Here is a 23,598-nt window from a genome sequence, read left to right on the forward strand (position 1 = left end):
TGCGAGTCTCACCCTTTTTCCTTCAAACATAAAGATGGTCATCATGGCCAAACAGCTTAACTTTTGTTTATTAGAACAGAGGACATTTCTGCAAAAAGTAAGATCTTTGTCCCATGTGCACTTGCAAACCGTAGTCTGGCATTTTTTATGATGATTTTGGAGCAGTGGTTTCTTCCTTGCGGAGCAGCCTTTCAGGACTCGATTTAATGAGGATATAGATACATGTCTACCTGTTTCCTCCAGCATCTTCACAAGGTCCTTGCTGATGTTCTGGGATAGATTTGCATTTTCGCACAAAACTACGTTCATCATTAGGAGACAGAATGCGTCTCCTTCCTGAGCGGTATGATGGCTGAGTGGTCCCATGATGATTATACTTGCATACTATTGTTTGTAAAGATGAACGTGGTACCTTCAGCCAGTTGGAAATTGCTCCTAAAGATGATCCAGACTTGCGAAGGTCCACAATTTTTTTTTCTGAGGACTTGGCTGATTTCTTTTGATTTGCCCATGATGTCAAGCAAAGAGGCACTGAGTTTGAAGGCAGGCCTTAAAGTACACCTCCAATTCAGTACACCTCCTATAAGCAGCTAATTGGCTAATTGTCTAAAGGCTTGACATAATTTTCTGCTGCTTAAAGGCACAGTTGTGCATAGTGTATGCAAACGTGTGACCCTCTGGAATTGTGATATAGTCAAATAAATGTGAAACAATCTGCCTGAAAACAATTGTTGGAAAAATAACTTGTGACATGTTTTAATGACTACAACCTAAGTGTATGTAAACTTCTGACTTCAACTGTAGATGTTTAGGGTCATTGTCCTACTGCATCACCTAGCTTCTACCTAGCTTCAGCTGGTACACAGACACCCTGATATATCCTGTAGGATATCTTGATAAATTTAGGAATTCATTTTCCCCCTCAGTGATGGCAAGCGTTTCAGGCCCTGAAGCAGCAAAGAAGCAGAAAATCATTATGCTCCCACCACTGCACTTCACCGTTTGGATGTTTTCTGAAGTTTTCATGTTGATATGCAGTGCTCTTTTCATGCCATACGTAGTGCTGTGTGTTCTTCCCAAACAATTCAACCTTAGTGTTATCAGTCCACAAAACCTTTTCCCAGTAGTGTTGTGGAGTATCAAGCTGATATTTGGCAAACTTCAGGCACACAGTAATGTTTTTGCTGGAGGGCAGCGGCTTCCTTCGTGGTGTCATGCCATGGTCCTTGCACTCGCACACACAGAGACACATACAGAGACAAAGTGCCCAGAATGTAATCAGGAGGAAAATAGGCACATCATCCGATCACACCTCTGTTGAAATATCCTGATGTGTGTAGAATGTTTTGGGACAGTGAATGGAACATGAAATTTGACAGGCTGAAAAGCAGGATTCCTTTTCAAGCTTTGTTTGGATTTTCTGCACTGTGAAGCCTTTTGGTGTCTTGGCGGCTCAGTTAGATCTCCCCAGTACATTTTTTATGTTCATGGTTCACATGAACTCACACTTATTTTTATCTCTAGTTGCTCTAAAAGAAAAATCTGAATGCTTAACATGTTTTTTATTTCCCCTTTCATTTTCTCCAGCTATTTGACATATTACACTTTGACACACTATTCCAGTTATGTTGTGACATCCTGTTTCACTTAATGGTAGACAGAGTTGTATTTGTACAGGTAAAGAAAATTCAATCCATAATTTTATATTTTGGTTTTGAATGGAAACTGTAATGGTCCTTGTGGGTCTCTATTGCTAATGTGTTGGTATCTATTGGTGCCATGTTTTGTCTAATTAATGCCATTAGTGACTAATACATATCTGTAATGGAAACCAATACGAACCATTAAATCCTTATGGAAAAATACCCAAACGCTCTACACTTGTAATTTTCACTGGAAACCATTCTATTGTTTTGTTTTTTTCAGCAGGGTCTACATTTTCTCTCAGGCTGCTCTTTATGTCTCTATTATTTATTTATTTTTATTATATTTTATTTTTAAGAAAACTGGGGCCTTCTGAACTTCTAGCTATCTAAGAAAGATTTTACTGAAGCCTTCCGAGGACCTTAAGACAGTACTTTTTGTAACAGACTGTTACAAACTATCTATCCCTCATAAGCTTGTTATCATACACAAAAAATGATTTATGACATATAAGGTATATTACAAGAATATGGTTATTTTACATACTGTACTGACTATAAGGGATGACTGCATTCTTCCTTTCCAAGGCCCCAGATTTCTCACTTTTACCCTTTTTTTCTCGAATCCCATCGTGACTTTCATTAACAGATTGTGGGAGGAACAGTTTTTCAAATAGTCTTGCCTGGGAATGGCCTTGATGTAATGCCTGGGAATGGCCTTGAGCTGTAAAGTTGCCATAACATCTGTTCAGCCCTGCTTATTTTGAGTCCAATTTTTTAAATCAACCTTCATCCACTAGGCTATCTACTGTCCAAGACTGGAAAGTGCCTCAGTAGCATCTTCAAACAACAGGGGGGTCTGTTGTACTCCTACCAATCTTTGTTAAACTTGCAGAGCACAAATGATACAGCAGTTATAGAGCTGAGGCTGGCTTTGTGATTAGCATTGGGCTAGTGCTGCAGTGGGCTGGAACTGACAGGTGATGTGTGCTATTAGATGCAACTTTTGCCAAAGAAATCCATCTGTGGTAAGTCTTTCATTATGAGCACATTCATAAAGATAATCTTTCACTTGCTTTTTGCATTCAGTCCAAAACTGTAAGACTGGGGACATTACTGTCATTTACAATAGGTTTGTTGAGTCACATTTATTTGGATGTCCTGGCTTGTTTGTATTTCAGTAGCTGAAATGACACTGAATTCTGAAATGATAAGCTGTGGAGCATAATAATATCATAATCATAATGATAATCTAACCTAGCCTTATTCAGACGTGTTGTATATATGTATATGTGTGTATATATATATATATATATATATATATATATATATATATATATATATAAGCTATATGATTTAGAACATTAAGCCTACAAATGTTAGAGAGCCATCTTGTGGAAACATTTGGAAACGTGCCTTTGGAGCGGGATACAACCGATTAATTCAATTACCGCTCGATGCAGACTGTAGCGCGATGACGTAGTGGATTTAATCCTCTGCGTAGTGAGTGACATCTTGCATGTTTTAAAGCTTGTTTTAAGGTTTCGTTCTGATTGCAGATCGCTAACAGATACTGAACCAATCAGCTGTGAGTAAAATGACATCTCTGACGCAATAGAGTCACGCCCCCGTGTCTCTTAAAGTGCACTTTACAAATAAAATCTGAGAAATCCACAAAATTTACCCTTCATGATAAATTATTTATTTGAGAATCTAAATGTAGATTTGCAGCAGATAGTGTTGTATTTTATTTAAAACGTAATTGCTTTTCATTTACCCTCTTTAGCCAAAGCAACAACAACAACAATAAACCTTTGAAAATATAAACATTATATATTAGGCTATCTATAAAACAACCAGTAAAATGGATTTATATGATATCTGCAAAAAATAATAGTTTTTAAAATATTAAAAGGTCAAGATTGCTATGGAAAGGGGTGAATGCCACCCAACTCCATTCTTTCTTTCATGGACTGGAGATGAAGAACATACAGTATTTTACTTGTTAAGGTTTTTTTTAATAAAATGAATCAAATACATCGTATATTGCATACCAATTTTTTGCATACAGTATTCTAAGTGCTCACTTTTTAATTAATCAGTAGTAGCCTTTTTTATACTTTTTATTTTTTGCCTTGTTTTTATTTACTAAATACAATATACAAATTGTACATCAAGAAAGAGAAATAAAAAAACAATACATGATGTTATTTTAACCATATTAAAGAACCATTTGCAACAAATTTGATAAATAACATGTGTAATTCATTCATTTACATATATATATTTTTTTCAAATTAAGTGGAAAGAAAGTTAAGGCATTTTTTTTATATTAAATGAGATAAGACATCATACTTCATATTTTAAATAATTTTGTTTAAAAATCAAGAATCTGAAGGAAACAATCTATCTAAATTAATTTATAATATTTTTAAGCAAATCCCATTTATGTTCACATTCCAGACTTTTATTATTAATTAATTATTAAATAAATAAATGTTATTTGGTATATTTCCAAAATCGTTTCTCTTCATCTTTGAAATTGTGGGGGTTCTGGTTAAAATCTGGTTGAATTTTTTGTCATCTGTTTCAAAGCTGCTATTCTGATTACACCAAATATATTTTGTTCAGTTTTATTTCTTAAGGACAATGGCATTTTACCCAAAATAAGGTTTTCTGAATATATTTCTATTGTGCTGTTAAATAATAAATTAATCTGTCTAATCACTTCATTCCAATAAGTTTTCAATTTAGAGCAATCATGTAGAATTTGACTGTAATAAGCATTTTTTTTCTCTCCACAATTTCTCCAACAATCCCCTTTTACCATGCTATTGTAATTACTTTGAATAGCAGGTGTTGTAAAAAATCAGATTTTTATCTTCCGAGCATATTCCCTCCAAACACTGGATTGAGTAGTAATGTATTATATGATATTTCTTCCCAGTCTTGCTGATTCATTTTTATTTTTAATTCCTCCTCCACCACCTACATAATTGTGCACTCTTTCAAAAAAAAAAAAAAAAAAAAAAAAATATATATATATATATATTTGGAATGTCAAATTCCCAATGAACTCTAAGCCCTTGTGGTGATGTAGTGACTCAATTTGGGTGGTAAGAGGACGAGACTCAGTTGCCTCTGCGTCTGAGACCGTCAATCTGCACATCTTATCACGTGGTGTGTTACACGTTGAGCGTGTTACAACGGAGACCTAGTGCATGTGGAGGCTTCACGCTATTCTCTGTGGCATCCATGTACAAATCACCATGCACCACACTGAGAGTGAGAACTACATTATAGTGACCACAATGATGTTTTTAACTGGTATGATCTTACTTTCTTTGATACATCCAGAGTCCAAGAGAACTGATCTCCAAACACAGGACTACAGGTCTTCTTCTCTAGGCATGTCTGCCACATGCAACACACAATAGTGAACTCTGCACCTTATCCACTCTCTCTCTGCCCAGAGAAGTCACACCCAGACGAAGGGGTCCACACTGTTACTGAGGTCTCGCAATGTCAGATCCTGGGCATCCAGAACAGTCACCACCAGTCTGGACTGCAGATGATTATAGAACAGCAAAAAACACAGAGATCCCTTCTTCTGGATCAGGTACGCTGGCCAGGTCTTGACTGCTGACCAGGTTCGAGTAGGAGGAGCAAGAAGACAGGTGGCTTAAATGGTCCAGTTCCTCGTAATGGACCATCTGATGGAGAGATTGTATGACTGCTCTTAATTTGTATTATTGTAATGCAGTCTTTCCAGATTTTGTTAGTCTTATGTAACCCCACAGCCCCATCATTCTTGAGTACATCTTCATCGGCATAATACCTAAAATGTGTTCCTTTTCATTCTTAAGCTATCTTAACAATTCAATACTGAACACAAAGTTTAAAAAATATATATATCTCAGCTCTGTTGGTCTATTCAGTGCAAGTGAATAGTGGCCAGAACTTTGTAGCGCCAAAAAGCACATAAAGGCGCATAAAAGTAATCCAAAATACTCTCAAAAAATCTGACATAAACAAATACACAAAAGGAAAACACACGTACTACCAATGGAATCTTTAATATCTAAAACTTTTCTACAACATGTTTTATACATTACTCAACACATATAAGAAGTGAATCTTAAATAGGCAGCATGATTGTGTCATGTAAAGTGTCATATAAACAGAGGAAAACTCTATTTGTGAATAACATTAAGAATCATGTCTATTTTGTTCAGCACAATAAAAGTTTTCAGACAAGATTTAAATGTGACTAAAGACACAATAACACTCATATGATCCACTCTGATTGCTGTCACATTTAAAACGTTTATTTCCCAAAATATCAAAGGAATATTATGCAAGGAAGCATTTTTTAGCATACAACACAAATATTTTAATAAATAAATAAATAAATAGCTAAAGGAACAATAAAGCTTCTATAGTATCTGCAGCATCACCAGGGCAATTGTTCACCAGTATAATGGAGAAAAGAGCCATGATCCGTTTCAGTCAAACCACCAATCACAGACAACACAGAAGAAATGCTCTCCTCTGTGCTCAATGGTGCCTGTATGTAAAGTAATACTCAAGCCAATCACTTTTTAGCTATAATTGTGCAGCTGCAGTAATACTTCTGTTACAATTTCTTATGGCACAATAACAAACACAGTAAAGAAGGACCAATAGCAGAACAAGGCTCACCTCTGGTCCACCCATATCAGTGCGTACCCAGCCTGGATGCAGAGCCATACAGAGGATCCCATCTGCCTTTAGGTCTACTGCCAAGCATCTGGTGACCATGTTTAATGCACTCTGTAACAAGACGAATGCAACTCCGTATCTAAACCGATAAGTTCAGCATGTGCAATAAGAATCAAATGTTCCTTTTTTAGAGTGTTTGCCAGCTCACCAAAGTGGGCTAGACACACTAACCTTTGATGTTCTGTAGGGATACCATTTGAAAGTGTTGGCTCGATCACCCCAGTACAGTTCCACTGAACCCAGCAGGGACGACATGTTGATGACTGCTGCTCTGTGGATGCCCATGCCTGTTCCTTTTGTGGCTGCTCGCTTCAGCAGTGGAAACATGGCCTGCATGACATTGAACCAATCATTTGTCAAAGGGACATGCTAAGAAAGTTTATTTGTGTGACATGATGATGTGCAATAAATAAACTGTAAGTTGTAGGCTAAATTGAAGCATAAAAATATTATTCATATTGCATTCTACCGCATGCATTTAGATTGTGTATTTGTGTCCAGATCATTGAACTGAGAACTGAAACCTTGGTGATCATCAATGGGGCAACAGAGTTGGTATGGAAGTTTTCCAACATTTTCTCTGCTGTGACTGTCTCAAAGTCGGCTATAATGTTAATGCCAGCGTTATTGATGAGACAGTTCAGACCCTCCTCTTGAACGAGCTGTTCCACCTCAGATGCGGCTCTGTCTATACTCGCCTGACTGATAACATCTAGTAACAGAAAAGTCCACGATTAACATTTCAGAGTGAGGTAAACTTGAACTAATTTTAAATAAAAGCTACCTCCAGACAAGAGAGTGCTTCTAATGTACTTACCAAGTTTTACAATGTGTATGATTTGATGCTCTGCTGCAAGCTTTTGCAGTTCCTATGAAGCAAAAAGGTATTTCTCAATCAAATCAAATGGTAGGCTATATGACGGGTTTTCAAAAGGTGATCCTTGTCCCCTAAGGGGTCCATGGCATTACTGAAGGGGTTCCTCCAATTATTGTTCGATCTTCAACAAACTTTTGTTAGTTACATGTTAAATAACGAAAATTACGTTAACTTCAACTACCAGGGTCGGATTAACCATATGTGCAATTAGACATGTGCCCAGGGGCACCACGTCCAGGTGGGCACCACACAACAGTATTTCTTAAATTCCCTAAAGTCCTTTTTATTTCAGCGGTTATTAAAGGTTTCCAGGATTAATCAGGTGTAAATTATAGTCCGGTGTTCTGGACCGCTACCGTAGCAACTATAGTGTTAATCTATAAAATATGGAATGTATCACATGAGTCAAATGGCGTTTGGAATGAAGGTGAGTAAACAATCTCAGAATAGTTGGTGAGCCATCCCTGTTCATATTTTATTGCATATTTTATTATTTAACAAAAAGATGATTATACTATTGTTGTATATTATTTGTAACAATTAGTACTTTATTTATAACTCCAATAGCATTCAGGCTGCACACTAGCAGTGTGTTCTTATGATCATTATAGAGTCTTTGCCATTTAAGCGTCATAAAGTATGAAAATAAATACATTCATATATACACATGTTATTATATTCCAGGATTGACAGGGGTTCTTCTTCAATTTCTTTATTAATCGACAGGTCCATGGCCTGGAAAAGGTCGCAAACCCTTGGTGTATGAAAAGAAGTTTGCCATCCATGCACAGTGGACAGTATTAGACTAAGTAAAGCTTATTACTGTATGTGCACCTGGTATAGGCCTACTGCAAACGAGATCTTTCAAATTGTTCTATAATATTTCAATAGCACACTAAAGTCTTTTCACGCTTTACTTCTACATTGTCTGACATTACCTTGGCTCCTTCAGGATTCTGAGCGGTAGCGATTATCTTCCCGGGAGAAAAGCCTCCAGTTGCCAGGCTCTTAACTATTTGCAGACCAAGACCTCGGCTAGCACCGGTAACCATTACATTAGGGCAGTTTTTAAATGCATGAGCCATTTTGTGATTACTCGAGATAGGTTTTGAATTCTGGATGGGGTAACACAAGTTAAATGACACACTACTGATGACAGTATCGTCTTTCACAAGAGCCACGTGATCCGAGAATCAGCGGTCTATTGCGTCACATGATCCTCAAATGAAAAACTCCCCTGTGTATGCGCTTCATTTCTTTGTATTAAACGGTATAGTTCACCCAAAATGAAAATGCTCTCATAATTTACTCATCCTCATGCCATCCATTTCTTCTGCTGAACACAAATGAAGATTTTTTGAAAAACATCTCAGCTCTTTTGGTCCATTCAATGCAAGTGAATATAAGCAATTTTTGAAGCTCCAAAAAGTACATCAATGTAGCATAAAAGTAATCAATTCTCTAGTAAGATCTTTGATATTAGGGCAAGAATCATACTCTTGATCTGAATTTTTGTATTATTTTTCTGTAAAAATATCCAAAAATCCTTAATTTTCCAAATTTGTTTTAGAAACAAATAAGATATTTAGGATTTTTTTAAGAGAATATATTTTAAATGTGGTTTGTTTTTTGTCCTACTGTACAGGCAGATTTTTAAAGTCAAAACAATTGAAGAAATCTACCATTGCTGAAAAAGTAATTCAAAGTATTTAGATAACATTTCTGATCTTGAGTAATCTAATGAAAAACATTACAAATGACATGCTACACCAACAATTCTATAATCTGTAGCAATTTTCCTGGCTTGTATATCTAATGCGTATTCTCGAGTTGACAGACGATGTCTGTTTCTAAAAGGCGATTGGCTCTTTTACCTGTAAGGCGGGACTTCCTTTCTACATCCATTGACCGTTGGCCGCAGGAGGTCCATGGTTGGCCATTCCAATTTCTCCCATTCATTTTAAAAGAAGTGGCCAATCTCTCATAAATAAATAGTCTCTGCTTAAACCAAGTTACCAGATTGAATGTAGTGGTTTAATTTTTGTAAGGGATTCTGTAGTAAGATCATATGATCCACATAATTTTTAAATGTTTAGCACACAAGCTTCACAAAAGGATCACAAACATGTGAGGTTTCATTGAGCTCACCTTTATTCATTCGTTTATTGTTTAAGTTGCAGGAGGTATACCACATGTGACATTTTATAATTAAATTGTTTTTGGCAAATGGCAATTCTGAAAAACTTGGAAAATTGTATTAACATCTTGATTTAATTTAGGAATTAAATAATCTGTAATACAAATATATATATCTTTAACAGTGTTTCAATAGACAGTGAACTTGATCACACAGTTTTTTTTTGTGCAATTCAAAACATAGTGCCCATAACCAGTTCATGACACTCTTAGGCAGAGCCAGTTCAGAAAGGAGACTGAATCACTGGATCCATACACAAAACAAACAGCACTAAACATGCAAAGCTTTTCTTAAAGCATTGATTAACTACTGAAATATCAGTTACAATACATGTTCAAGGAGGTTTTAATTCCAAAATGAATCCTAATTATACTTTGCCCATATATGAAAATGACTGTTAATCCACATCATTATATAACATTTAACAGATCAGGTTAAATTTCAAGAGCCAGGACAAAATTGCAGAACATTCCTCTTGGTCCTCAAAATTAGTGTGTATGCTGTTTATAACATGATTTGTGTGTGACCTTATTGATTGGGCAGTCACACAGCAAGATAACTACAATAAATTACACAAGAACACATCTAGAGCACACACTGTGTGTAATCATTCATCACTACTAGTGTGTACATATCAACTTACAACTCAGGATGGATCAAGTGCCTTGTTGTCATAAATATAGCCAAGAACAATATTTCCCTACTCAAGAAGACCTTTGATGTTAAATCATTAGATGGATAAGAGTGTAATAACTCTGGCACCTCTGGGTTAAATTACATTATAAATCCATTACAGTCCTTCAAGGACTTTACAATTGGTATATAAACGAAATCTGATTGATTCATTTTAGTCATTTCTTTATTTGGGTTTAAATAGTTTAGTCTGACTATTGTTTTAGAGAGTTTCTAAATAAAAGCAAAAACTTGATTTATGCATGCCGTCAATATGCATATTTAGGACCATAAAATTGTTCTTATCGGTTTTACCTCAGGAAATACATAAGTCATATTTAAAGCTTGTTATTATTTTGGAATTTCAAAGCAAGAATCCTGTCTTAGTTCCTTAAGTGGCTTTAATTTACAGTCACATGTCAGCCTTATAATGCCAAATCAAGTGAACTGGAAGACTACATATTAGCCCTATTTCACATCTGGTCCTAAAAGAGCGCCAGAACTTCAAATCATGTAAATTACTTTTTGCTTGTGCAACTCTAATTACCCCTGTACCTGCTGCAACTACACTCACGGGACCTCTACTTTATTTGGTGACAGCATGGATGGCATGTGCTAAATAGCCCACATTTCCAGAGGTCACACCAGCCATGGAGATCCGACCGTCTTTCGTCATATATATAGAGAATTCTTTAATCAAACGCTCCACCTGACAAAGAGACATAAAGAAGACAAGTGAGTAATAGGTTATAGTGCAACAAAGATATGATGTAGAGACCTCAACAGAGTATGGGCTTATCAGTAATATTAAGAAAACACTTTCACTTGACTTGCCTGCTCTGGTTTGAGCCCTGTGAAACAGAACATGCCAATCTGGTCTGTGACATGCTGCCAGTTTTGAGTGGAGCCCTCCTTTTTCAGATTAGATGCAAGCATTTCCCTCATCTTGATGATGCGGTTTGCCATGTCTTTCACCTCTATAAGCCTACCAGATAAACAGTCAAGCAACATTCTGTAGAACTCATCACAGGCTAGCTGGAAACAGTGTCATGTATTTTTGAGATCAGGAAATGACCCGAGCTGGATTCAAACTAATGTCACCTGCATACAAGTGCTACTGCCTGCCCATTTTTTTGCATTACCTTTATTAAAAATACGATATATTTTTGTCTCATATCAATGGAAAAATTTTCCTGTTTTTTCCTTGCTTAATTGTGACAAAAAGGTCACGGGTCACAAGATGACTGCCAATTTCTACCTGCATTTGGTGCATGGCGAGTGTTAATCTTAAACCCTGGTAACAGGTCTTACTCTTGGCACTCACCACTCTTTGTAGAGATCAGGTGTGCTGAGAATAGCGGAAGCGATACGTGCTCCATTCATGGGGGGGTTGGAGTAGATGGGCCTTATGAGAATTTTCAGCTGGGACTCCACACGCTTTGCCTCTTCAGCATCCTTACAGACCACAGTGAACCCTCCTACACGCTCACCTGATCACAAAATGCAAAGATACAGAGCATTGATATAGCTAACGCCATACGAGTAGCATTTGAACATACAGTACTTCATGAAATAAACATTTCACACTTATTTTAGATAAGTTTATTACTTGGATAACATAATTGTATTGTGATACTTACTTATTTATAACAATATTATGGTATTGTAAAGTAATATAGGTAACTTTGACACGTCTCTTTGAAATACTTGATTCTGATTGGTTAATTACAGCATACTGTGGTCAAATAAATTTGTACAACAATCAACAGTAAAATTGCCTGCCTAATATTGTGTATATCCCCGTCGTGCCGCCAAAACAGCACCAACCCCTTACAGAGCGGTTATCTGAGTTACTGTAGACTTTGTACATTTGAACCAGTCTGGCCATTCTCTGTTGACCTCTCTCATCAACAAGGCATTTCTGTCCGCATAACTGCCGCTCACTGGATGTTTTTTTGTTTTTGGCACCATTCGGATTATTTATCTAGAGACTGTTGTGTGTGAAAATCCCAGGAGATCAGCAGTTACAGAAATACTTAAAACCAGCCTGTCTGACACCAACAATCATCCATGTGATTATCTAATCAGCCAAACTTGTGGCAGCAGTGCATAAAATCAAGCAGATACAGGTCATGAGCTTCAGTTAATGTTCACATCAACCATCAGAATGGGGAAAAACGTGATCTCAGTGATTTAGACTGTGGCATGATTTTTGGAGCCAGATGGGCTGGTTTGAGTATTTCTGTAACTGCTGATCTCCTGTGATTTTCATACACAACAGTCTCTAGAATTTACTCAGAATGGTTCCAAAAACAAAAAACATCCAGTGAGCAGCAGTTCTGCGGACAGAAATGCCTTGTTGATGAGAGAGGTCAACAGAGAATAGCCAGATTGGTTCAAACTGACAAAGTCTACGATAACTCAGATAATCGCTCAGCGCAACTGTGGTGAGAAGAATGATATTCTGAGATGCGGGTTGGCACTGTTTTGGCGGCACGAGGGGGACGTACACAATATTTGGCACGTGGTTTTAATGTTGTGGCAGATTGGTGTATAATGACTGCTAAACTACAAATTATTGTCATAGGCAACCATTATTTTCTACATAACTGTGCTAGTTCTAGGTCTCCCAAATCAACATTTCATGTTCACTTTTATTTACTTATTTAATAAGTAGCTGTTTATTAAGTGGAATAATGTACAATTAGCCAGTCATTATTCTGTGACTTGTAAAATAGTTTTTTCTCTGAGAATGACTGGCTGACTGTACATTATCCCTTTTAAAAAAATACCACTACACAAATTTTATGCTCACCGTACAGCCCCATGTTCTTAGCAAAAGACTGGGACAGTAGAATGTTATGGCCCTGCTCAATGAAATAACGCACAGCCCAAGCATCACGATCAATGTCGCCACTGGCAAATCCCTGGTAAGCCATGTCAAAAAACACCAGGAGATTCCTTTTCTGTTGAGAAATGAGAGCGGAGAAACTTATTATTGCTTAAAATTAATTCTTTTGAGACAGTCCTTCTTTTTTCTGTCCAAATGATTACAAACAGAGAGAAGTCACAGAAAGACTTCCCAAATATATGCCACTTCACCCAAGTAACTTTTCTTAGGTCTGCGTTCAGCAGGCTCAAAGACTTGAATTTAATGTCAAAACCAGTTACCTTGATCAGACCAGCCATTTCCTTCCACTGCTCAGGCTTTGGGTCCACTCCTGTGGGATTGTGGGCACACGCATGCAGAACCATCACACTCTTCTCAGGGATTTTCTGATAAAGATTGGAACACCATAATCATTCAACAAAATATTTGAGGACAATGATCAATAAAACAGTATGCAAGAGACCTACATTCACTACTTAAACAAAAAACAAAAGCACAAAAAAAAAAAATTCATGATCTTACTGAAATATCGTCCAGGGCTCCTTTGAAGTCAAAGCCACAGGTTTTTGGGTCATAGTAGGTGTAAGCCTTTAGCTGCATGCCTGCATCTCTGAAGATAGGGGTGTGGTTTCCCCAGGAGGGTTTGGGCAGGTACACATCCCGGGTCACATTGTGGAATCGGGACTGGTCAAGAGGACATGTGAGAGTGAGGGTACTTGGTGAGTAATATTTCTTCCTTAACCAGACAACAATTACAGCCACATAAAATCCAAACGGTGTTGTGAATTATTTGCATTCAACAGCTTTTAATGGCATACCAAAAAGTTAGCACCAACACGTAGAGATCCAGTTCCTGAAATAGTCTGGACAGTAATGCTCTGTGTGCAAAGAGAACTGGCAATTAATAACACAATCTCTGGAAAAGACTTCCAAAAAGTTTAGCTTTGAAGTACTTACTCTTCCACTCTTTAAGACCTCATTATCAGGACCAAGAGCCAGCTGAGCACAGGCCTTTGAAAAGTCTGCCAAACCTCCAATAGGAAGGTACTCTTTATCCAGCATCTTAGCAGCAATCTGGGCCTCAGCCTGAGAATACCAAAATCTGTCATTTGATTTATGCAAGGATTAGATGCTTCAAATGTTATTTGGATGACTAGAAATGGATATCATTTTGGACAATTGCTCTTTTAAATGTAGGTCAGCTATAAAGCTAGAAAATAAAATAGTATGCCCAGTGTGACTAAGGGTTTCAAGGAAATCTATCTACCAGGAAATGTTTGTCATATCATAACAAAAGGTTCGTCCATTGTTAAATTGTAAGGTAGAAGGATAAGCTATTTAAGGTGGCACCTTGCGGACACTGTTGAGGACATATGGCTTGCCCTGGTCATCTCGATAAGCTCCCACTCCGAGGTTCATCTTCTTAGGGTTGGTGTCACGTTTGAAAGCCTCTGTGACCCCAAGGATGGGATCAGGGGGTCCCATCTGCACCTCTGTCCACCATGAGCTATGTAAAAAAAATTATGCTCTCAATAGTTCATTTAAAAGCAAGGGTAAGTAAAAGTAAGCTGCCTAAAATAGCTAGCTATAAATGCACATTGCCATAGCACTGACCAGGACAGTGGAGAGGTTGAATGTTCACAACTTTCATTGTTACATATGCCTTTTAAGCATCTGAGCTCAAACCCTTCCGTACCAGATTTCAATAGCTGTGATGCCAAAGGAATTTGTAACAGTTCAGGATTTTTGATATTAGTAATAAACTGATATAGCAGATAAAATAGCAGACTAATATAGATCAGATAACCGGTACTTGGCCACTGTGAGATTATCAGCATAGGACAACAACTGTGCCCACTTTGCAAGTTGGACGACAATTAACAAATTGGTCATTCGCCTAGTCAATTAAAAAATCTAGGCAGTACACATTTTCAGTTTTCATAAATTTAGGTGAATTTGGAGTAAATAGTGTGTAAAATAAAAGTTCAAGCATTTAAAGGAATGGATCACTCAAATTTACCTCAAAAATTCCATTCCAGACGTGTAAGACTTACTTTCTTCTACAAAACACAACATTTCTTAGAAGAAATAGCTCTGTAGATCCATACAATGCAAGTGAATGGTGACTCCAGTGGTTTAATCTGTGTCTTCCACTCTGTTTTGGGTGAGAACAGACCAAAATATAACTCCTTTTTCACTACACATCTTGACATCAGCAGTCTCTTTAGCGATCATGATTTCAAGCTCAATTACACTTCCTAGTGCTATCTAGAGGTAAGCGTATGCACCAAACACTAGGAAGTGTAATCGAGCCTGACAGCATGATCCTGCCTAGAGACTGCAATAGCAAGATATACAGTGAAAAGGAGTTATATTTTGGTCTGTTCAGTTCAGTTCATACCCAAAATCGATTGGATTGCTTCTAAATCTTGAGTTCTGCAGAACAAAGTAAGTCAAACACATCTGCGATGGCATGAGGGCAAGTAAATGATGAGAGAATTTTCATTTTTGGTTAACTTTCCCTTTAAATTTAGCGACAGTGGGCACATCTTATTTGCTTTTGTATTATACAGTATATATCGGCAATCAGCCACCCTGCACTCTAGATATTGGTATCAATATGCGCTATTGATAAACCCAATTCGGTTGATCAATAATATCCAGTATAAAAACAGAGCTCATCCTTAATCTGGTACCAATACTAATTTTTGTTTATCAGTCTACATAAAAAAAAAAAATCTTTGGACAACTCATTAAAATATCTTCAAGTTGGAGTTTAGTACATTATACGGTGATTACTATCACAAAGCTTGCATTCTTTAAATGTGAAGGAATGTCATTAAAAGCTTAAAAACTTAACTGATCAACTTACTCTACCATCATTGAAAGAGATTTAAAGTCATGTGTGAAAAAGCATGTCACAAGGCTGTAATTGTCCTGATGGATGCTTGGTGCATGCTTTTAACCATCTGCGTTCATCTAGATAGCCTACACACAGGAAAACTGTAGGCGGTCTGCTCTGTAAAACACATTCAAACCTCACCCACATAAGGTAGTGCAGTTATCCAATGAAATGAGGTGTACACCATTCCACCCTCTGAATCTCAACCAATCCTGTGTCATGTTCACACACTGCCCATTTCAAACTGAGCTCTAAGTCTCAAACACCTTTTCTTGTAGGTACCAGACATTATTAACAGCAACCAGAACTTAAGTAAAAACCTTGGTGATGTGTTATTGTATTTATCAAATACACACTACTTTAAAGACCTTGTTTTTTTTCCTCAATGACAGGCATAACCTGAAGTGCAAAACATTATAGTTCACCCAAAAATGAAAGTTCTCTCATTATTTACTCACCCTCATGCCATCCAAGATGTGTATACACAAACAAAGATTTTATGAAGAATAGCTTAGCTGTTAAACTTAAGCCAACAGGGTCAAAATATTTGAAGCTCCAAAAAGCACATAAAGGCAGCATAAAAGTAACCCATACAAATCCAGTGGTTAAATCAATGTCTTCATAAGCAATGTGATAGGTTTGGGTGAGAAACAGTAATAAATATTTAAGCCCCTTTTTTTTTTTAAATAAATGTCAAATTTCACTTTCTTCTTTTGTTTTAGGCGTTTCACATATTCGTCCATATCACCACCTACTTGGCAGGGAGGACAGTTTATAGGAAAAAAGGCCTTAAATATCGATCTTTTTCCTCACCCACACCTATCATATCGCTTCCGAAAGACATGGATTAAATCACTGGAATTGCACGGACTACTTTTATGCTGCCTTTATGGGCTTTTTGAGCTTTAAAGTCCTGGTCACCATTCACTTCACTGTAATTCATAATAATAGCTTAATGTGGCATTTGGGGTTGTACATACACATGCGTCACTTTATCCAGCTGAGCACGGGCTGCAGTGATTGGCTGAATTTAAGGATAGGCGCGATGAGCTGCAACCAGAGCAAGTGCTTTTTACAAGTAACCAATACGATTATTTTTTTGTATAATAAGGTGCTTTTGAAGTAAAACAAACAGCTTGATGCCAGTTCAGAGTCCTGCACGGTGCCTGGTAATCTGCAGCAACAGTGATAAATAACGTAATACTTTAACAGAGAGACAGCAGCAACAGGTTAAACTCCTAACAAAAGTTTTTTGTTCCAGTTATCTCCTCTTAATCATACTACAATGCTATTATAGAGGAAATCAAAAATATATGAACAACCTTGGAACAGACACCAACCAACCAGGCCTTGCTATATGGCTAATGAAATTGCTAATATGATACTCAACACTAGACGTGAAAACAAATCTTTTCTACTAGCCTGCTAATAACCAGGTGAACCCTGGTCTGGTCTGTGATTAAAGCGATATTAATTATTTTCGATGACTTCTGATGTTGACAGCGGTCATTAAAAAGTCATTCTAAAAGATAAAACCACTGGTCAAACATCAGAAACATTAGTGTATTCCAAATTAAGTTATATTCTAAGCCCAAGACTAATGTATTGTGCATTACAGCTGAGTGACACGGTAACATTTAACTGCGCTCTGTCTGCTAACTGGCTAACACAAGCCAACATGTCAGATGAGCGAGTGCGTGCACGAGAAAATAAAAACACAAATTACCTTGCACGGAGCTGTAAAACTACCATGGCAGGGGCCTGGGCCCCAACTCTTGTCAAAATCTTGCTGGACTTCAGTAGTGCCATTGCTCGCAATGCAGATGACTTACTGGAAGACAAATACACTGCAAAGGGACTTGCTTTCGCCTGCTGTATGTGCTGTAGAGCCAATGGTTTATAGCGCCCCCAAGGACATTGCATTGCATAGCGTCTGGAGAAAAGGGGTAGTACAGTAGACGTGGCTGGACTTGTGACTAGGGGGCTTTCACACTGGGCACGTTTGCTGTGGCCCGATTCCGGGTGCGATTGTTCCCGGTGCCCTCCGCAGCGTTGGTATGGTTTCACACTCTCTTCTTCGATTCTTTTGAACCCCGGGCCATTTGCTGTCATCTTACGTCATCACAAAGCATGGAGAACACAACGCGACTCATCATACTTTTTTTTTGTGTGCCATTATGCACAGCAGAGTGAAGGCAACTGCGTATATGTGCGCTTCATGGAGTAACTCATCAGATGACCAGGGGAAGGCAGCTTGCTGCTGCTCGCAAACGGCGTTTTTTGAGGAGACGATTGCAAGGAATTAATTTGCATCTTTGTTTACACTGCACGCATACTCACCCTCGTGTCCAAGGTTAAGTTATCGCCACTATCATCTCCTATTATACCCTGTATTTATAACCTATAATAGTATTTATATATAGTATTTATTGTGTTGATTGTACTTGTATGTCATTGTGGTGTCATTACTTTTTTGGGACTTTCAGGAATGAAGAACGCATGCGCAGATTACTTCCTGAACGAGCGCGCACCCAAGTCCGAGTTGCTTTCACATTCACGCGAATCGTGCTACAGCTCCATTGCAACCGAACTCTGACCACCTACTGGTAGTCTCGGTTCGGTACCGCGGTGCGCTCCCCGGTCCGCATGACAGCTTTCATAATACCAATTTTTCATGCAAACCTTTTGAACTAAACTGCTGCCAGTGTGAATGCACCCTGAGATTGAACCGGCCATTTACATACGTGACCAGAGAACTAGCTACAACAAGGAGCAGGTGATGCAAGTTATGGTGAAACTACACTGTCTGATGTGGCAAAATTTTCCTCATCCACGACAGCAGTGTGTGCAATGATTTTGAGGCAAGTTTATAAAGCACGTAATAATTGTTAAAATGTTGCAGATTTACGTAGCTAATAGGGATTGATTATCGACCGGACCAGTGACCAGGGGCCCTTCACTCCAGGGGCCCTTGACTGCCCAGGGTTGCGTGATCCAGTTTTGTGATCCCCCTGCTCGAAAACCCATCAACAATGAAAACGAACCCCACCCTGCTAATATGTGAGTTCCTAATATTATCACATATATTTTATGACAAAAGCTAGTTTCTGATTATCTGTTTCTCTGAAGGTTATTAAAGGTGCACTCCTCAAGTCTTAAAGAAATTAATGGCAATTAATAATCATTATGACTCACATGAGATTAAGCTACCAGTCATATCAGTAACCTGTTTTTCTACCCTCAGGGCTATATTACAGTCTAAATTTCACTGGGTTATTTATTTATTTATTTTAACCCAGAATGCTGGATTGAGTCTGCTGGGTCATTTAGTTAGGTTATTTTCAGTGTTGGGGAGTTTTTAACCTAACTCTCTGGGGTTAGTGGGGTTTTTTTAAACTGTAAATCTCCACTTTTCATGTCACCACCTACTGGGCAGGGAGGAGAATTTATAGAAAAAAGGACTTAAATATTGATCTGTTTGTCAATCAAACCTATCATACTTCTTAAGATATGGATAAAACCACTGGAGTCATGCGGATTCATTTTTTACATCTATATTGTCATTAGGGCTGCATGATTTGGACAAAAAGTCATATTGCGATTATTTTGAAAAATATTGCGATTACGATTTGAACTGTGATTATGATGGTAATGTTTTCCACATGTTCAACTGCAGAAAGGCTACTGGGGATTTCACACTTGAGCCCTCTTAAAAAGAACCAAACTGAGACTTTTTTTCAGTTCAACCACAAACAAATAAATATGTAAACAGTGAAACAAAGTCTTCTTCATATCCAAATGTTACCATCCATCGTGTACCTCTTTTTGTCCATTTTGTGACAGGATCTCAGCTCACTAATCATCATCATTAGTTTTAGAAACACAGTCAACTTGAATATTAGGGATGCTCCAATCAGGATTTTAACATCCGATACCGATCTCCAGTTCTCTTTTCATCTCATCAATCGATGCTGATCATTTAACTTTTATCAGCAGCTCTGTCAAAACTGGTTATATGTAAACTTTCTGCTCAATGTCACTGTTAACTAAATTTCCCTGTTGGTAAAACCATAGTTGTTGCCTAGTTTTTGCTGTCAAATATAATGTTGGTTGATTGAATAATTAAGTACACAAAATATAATTTTAAAATATAAATGTTACTCTTTATTCTAGGCCTTAAAAACTAGTAGGCTTATACAAACTTTTCTTTACTGTATATACGATGGTCCTAAAGAATGAGGCTTCATGTCAAACTGAAGTTGAACTGATAACCCATTAGTGTAATTACATTTAAAGTGAAAATATTGGTTAGCTTGTCACCATTTAATTTAATTATTTGTACTCATTATTTTATTATATTTAATTTAGCAATGCATTATAGTATAGTAACTAAATATTTAATATAGATTTATTATATGTACGTTCCTTCCTTTTCATTTTGTTGGATGTTGGTAATATTTGTTTCCACTTTCTCTTGTTTCCGCGGGGAGTGTATAAGGATAAACATGCTCTCTCGTGAGGTAAACAAATGACGGGAGACTGGAGTAAGAGAAGTTTCTGGACTCTACAGGTGTTGCTGTTAATGTTGTTTGCTCAGAAATCATTTAATAAAGATGTTTGAATTATACCCCATCTTGTATTCTGCATTATTGTGATACCAGTGCCTTGCGGAGACTGAGATGCTGCTACCGCTGATAATAATAAAAACGCTCTAAGCATTGAGTTGTGGAGCACAGAACTGCTCTGAAAACACTCTAACAATGCTCAACTTAATATAGACTGGACAGAGCAGTGCAAATAAACTTTTAAGGGAGCAGAATATTTATTTATTTAAATCGCAGCCATTTAAAATTTAATAATCGCACAAGGTCATCGCGGTTTCAATTTTATTCAGATTAATTCTGCAGCCCTAATTGTTATGTACTTTTTGGAGCTTCAAAGTTCTGTCCACCATTCACTTGTGTTGAATATACCTACAGTGCTGAAATATTCTTCTAAAAATCTTCATTGGTGTTAAGCAGAAGGAAGAGAGTCATACCCATCTGTGATGACAAGAGGGTGAGTAAATGATGAGAGAATTTTCTTTTTGGGTGAAATATCCCTTTAAATCAAAAAGCGTGGGATGAAAGAAAAAAAAAACCTGCCTTGGCTGCATTTTGCATCATTTATAATTTCCTTTCACACATATTGTGCTGTTCCAATCAGTCAATATTTGATTTTGATCACCACACATTACCACATTTATATATGGCCTACCCTACCCTGGTATTTACATGGTACTCCAAGGAACTAAAGAATACAAATTGTGATTGTAATACTATGCAACTTTTTTGTCAATGGAGTCATTTTTATGCCAGTCTTTTTCTATAAGGCATGTTGTTCTCAATCCTGCTCTAAGAAAATGACACATTACAAGCAATTTGAGACATTTGTGATATCTTGTCATATGAAGCAATATGCATGTTGACATACTGCACTTATAAGCAGTGGCCACTTGGAGACAATGTTGCTCCACACATTTCAGCACCCCAAACACACACACACACACACAAACACTATTAATAGAACTCAAGTACCACCCCCAGCAACTTGTCTCAGGATATAAAAGCTGTCATTTACACCAAACTATTGTTTACTGCTAAATCTTAAAATCGTTCTGTGAATATAGGCTAAACATTTCTTAAATCGCAAAGTTACTTGTGAACACATGTACTGCCAGAAATGTATTTCAAGTATTTTGTGCACAAATAAAAAAATAAGACATGTGCTTCAGCTGTTTAGGATATATTAGATAATTTTTTTTTAAAGATGACAGATAGCCTATTAAAGTGGTAGCATTTTAGTGGTAGCATCCTTGTCTACCTTGCAGGAGATTCAGGGAACGGTTGGGTTAGACTTTTAAATCCTTGCTATTAGTTGTGCTTTGGCTTGATGTTTGAGACATTTCGCCATAGCTTAAAAAACATTGTGTATTCTTGCTCATCCTTAACTGCTGTTAACGTGAGTTGTGCACTTTAGTGAAAGTCACTTTGGTACGATATCATCTGCAAAAAACATTCTATTGAATGAGATCAGTTGAAGTTGGTTTACAATACAGCGTAGCTATAAAATGATAATACCTTAATAATGTCATGTAGCAGGAATACTTCCACACAGCTGCTGAAAAGGTAGTGAATTGCAATCAAATGCCTTGGGTACTACAGGTCATTTTATTTTTAGATTTCACTTGTGAAACAGCAGTAACCAAACTTAAATAAATTATGGTAAAAGGAATACATTTCTAAGCCAAGAAAAGGTGTAGCAGCTGTTGATGGATACCTTATGATGTGAATTGCTTTGTACTGAGACCAGCTTCATAAGGTCTCAAGTATTTAGATGCCAATGTTATTATTAAAGTAGCTCTTAAGATATTTCAAGGCCATTTTAAGCCTCTAAAGTATACAAAGGCTTTGTAGTTTAACTAGCTTGTATTAACTTTAACAAAATGTTTATATCATTTTGAACCCCACAGTCTTTTTCCCCTTTTGCAGTGCAGGAATGGCTTAAAAGAATATCTGAATAAATGTACTGTCTATTTGCTTTGGACTTGGTTTCTCTTATCAGCACTTGCTTAGAAACAATCAGCATTTTGTCAATATACTAAATTGAGTCATGTTGCTTTGGGTTACTTTTTCTATTAAAGTTTTATATATATATACTACTGGTCAAAATCTTTGAAACACTTGACTGAAATGTTTCTCATGATCTTAAAAATCGTTTGATCTGAAGGCGTATGCTTAAATGTTTGAAATTAGTTTTGTAGACAAAAGTATAATTGTGCCACCATATTAATTTATTTCATTATAAAACAAAAATGTTATAAAAAAAAAAGTGTTTGAAATTGATGACTTTCACCAAATAATAAAGAAAATCAGCTAATAAGTGCCCAACATAGATGGGAACTCCTTCAATGTTTAAAAAGCATCCCAGTGTGATACCTCAAGAAGTTGGTTGAGAAAATGTATATGTCTGCAAATTTAGGCAAAGTGTGAATAATGTAAAGATGATAAAATATAACACAGTTTTGATTTATTTTGGATTTTGTTTAGTCACAACATAATTCCCAGAGTTCCATTTCTGTTATTCCATAGTTTTGATGACTTTACTATTATTCTAAAATGTGATTTTTTACAGATAGTGTTTCAAAACGTTTGACTAGTGTATGTGTATGTATATATATATATATATATATATATATATATATATATATATATATATAATATAGGTTATATATAATTTATATAGGTTAGAATTTGTCAAATTAGAAGCAACCGTTTTTGCCATTGTTAAATGTCATTAGTGTATATGTATATGTATGTGTGTGTGTGTGTGTGTGTGTGTGTGTGTGTGTGAGCGTGTATTTATCACTTTGTGGGGCCCAAATGTCCCCATAAGGATAGTAAAACCCGAAATTTTTGACCTTGTGGGGACATTTTGTCGGTCCCCATGAGGAAATCATACTAAATTATGTTTTTTGAAAATGTAAAAATGCAGAAAGTTTTCTGTGAGGGTTAGGTTTAGGGGTAGGGTTAGGTTTAGGGGATAGAATATAAAGTTTGTATAGTATAAAAACCATTATGTCTATGGAAAGTCCCCATAAAACATGGAAACACAACT

The 23,598-nt window shown here is 36.9% G+C and overlaps 2 protein-coding genes across 2 annotated transcripts; both read right to left on the minus strand.

The window, feature by feature from the left end:
* Positions 1 to 5,715: 5,715 nt before the first annotated feature.
* Positions 5,716 to 8,438, minus strand: LOC127623281 (C-factor-like). Its single transcript, XM_052097668.1, has 6 exons — positions 8,220 to 8,438; positions 7,222 to 7,273; positions 6,929 to 7,116; positions 6,576 to 6,734; positions 6,345 to 6,455; positions 5,716 to 6,210 (listed from the first exon to the last, which is right to left on the minus strand). Exons 1-6 carry the CDS (start codon positions 8,364 to 8,366, stop codon positions 6,097 to 6,099), a joined length of 771 nt encoding a protein of 256 aa, XP_051953628.1. The 5' UTR covers positions 8,367 to 8,438; the 3' UTR covers positions 5,716 to 6,096.
* Positions 8,439 to 9,414: 976 nt separating this feature from the next.
* On the minus strand, positions 9,415 to 18,069 carry LOC127623190 (aspartate aminotransferase, mitochondrial). The gene is made up of 10 exons (XM_052097511.1): positions 17,669 to 18,069; positions 14,391 to 14,547; positions 13,998 to 14,126; positions 13,859 to 13,918; positions 13,563 to 13,724; positions 13,322 to 13,426; positions 12,966 to 13,116; positions 11,475 to 11,640; positions 10,985 to 11,135; positions 9,415 to 10,859 (listed from the first exon to the last, which is right to left on the minus strand). The coding sequence occupies exons 1-10, from the start codon at positions 18,052 to 18,054 to the stop codon at positions 10,737 to 10,739; spliced, it is 1,590 nt and encodes a 529-aa protein (XP_051953471.1). The 5' UTR covers positions 18,055 to 18,069; the 3' UTR covers positions 9,415 to 10,736.
* Positions 18,070 to 23,598: the final 5,529 nt, after the last annotated feature.

Source organism: Xyrauchen texanus, chromosome 29, assembly GCF_025860055.1.
Source record: "Xyrauchen texanus isolate HMW12.3.18 chromosome 29, RBS_HiC_50CHRs, whole genome shotgun sequence".
Taxonomy (NCBI): Eukaryota; Metazoa; Chordata; class Actinopteri; order Cypriniformes; family Catostomidae; genus Xyrauchen; species Xyrauchen texanus.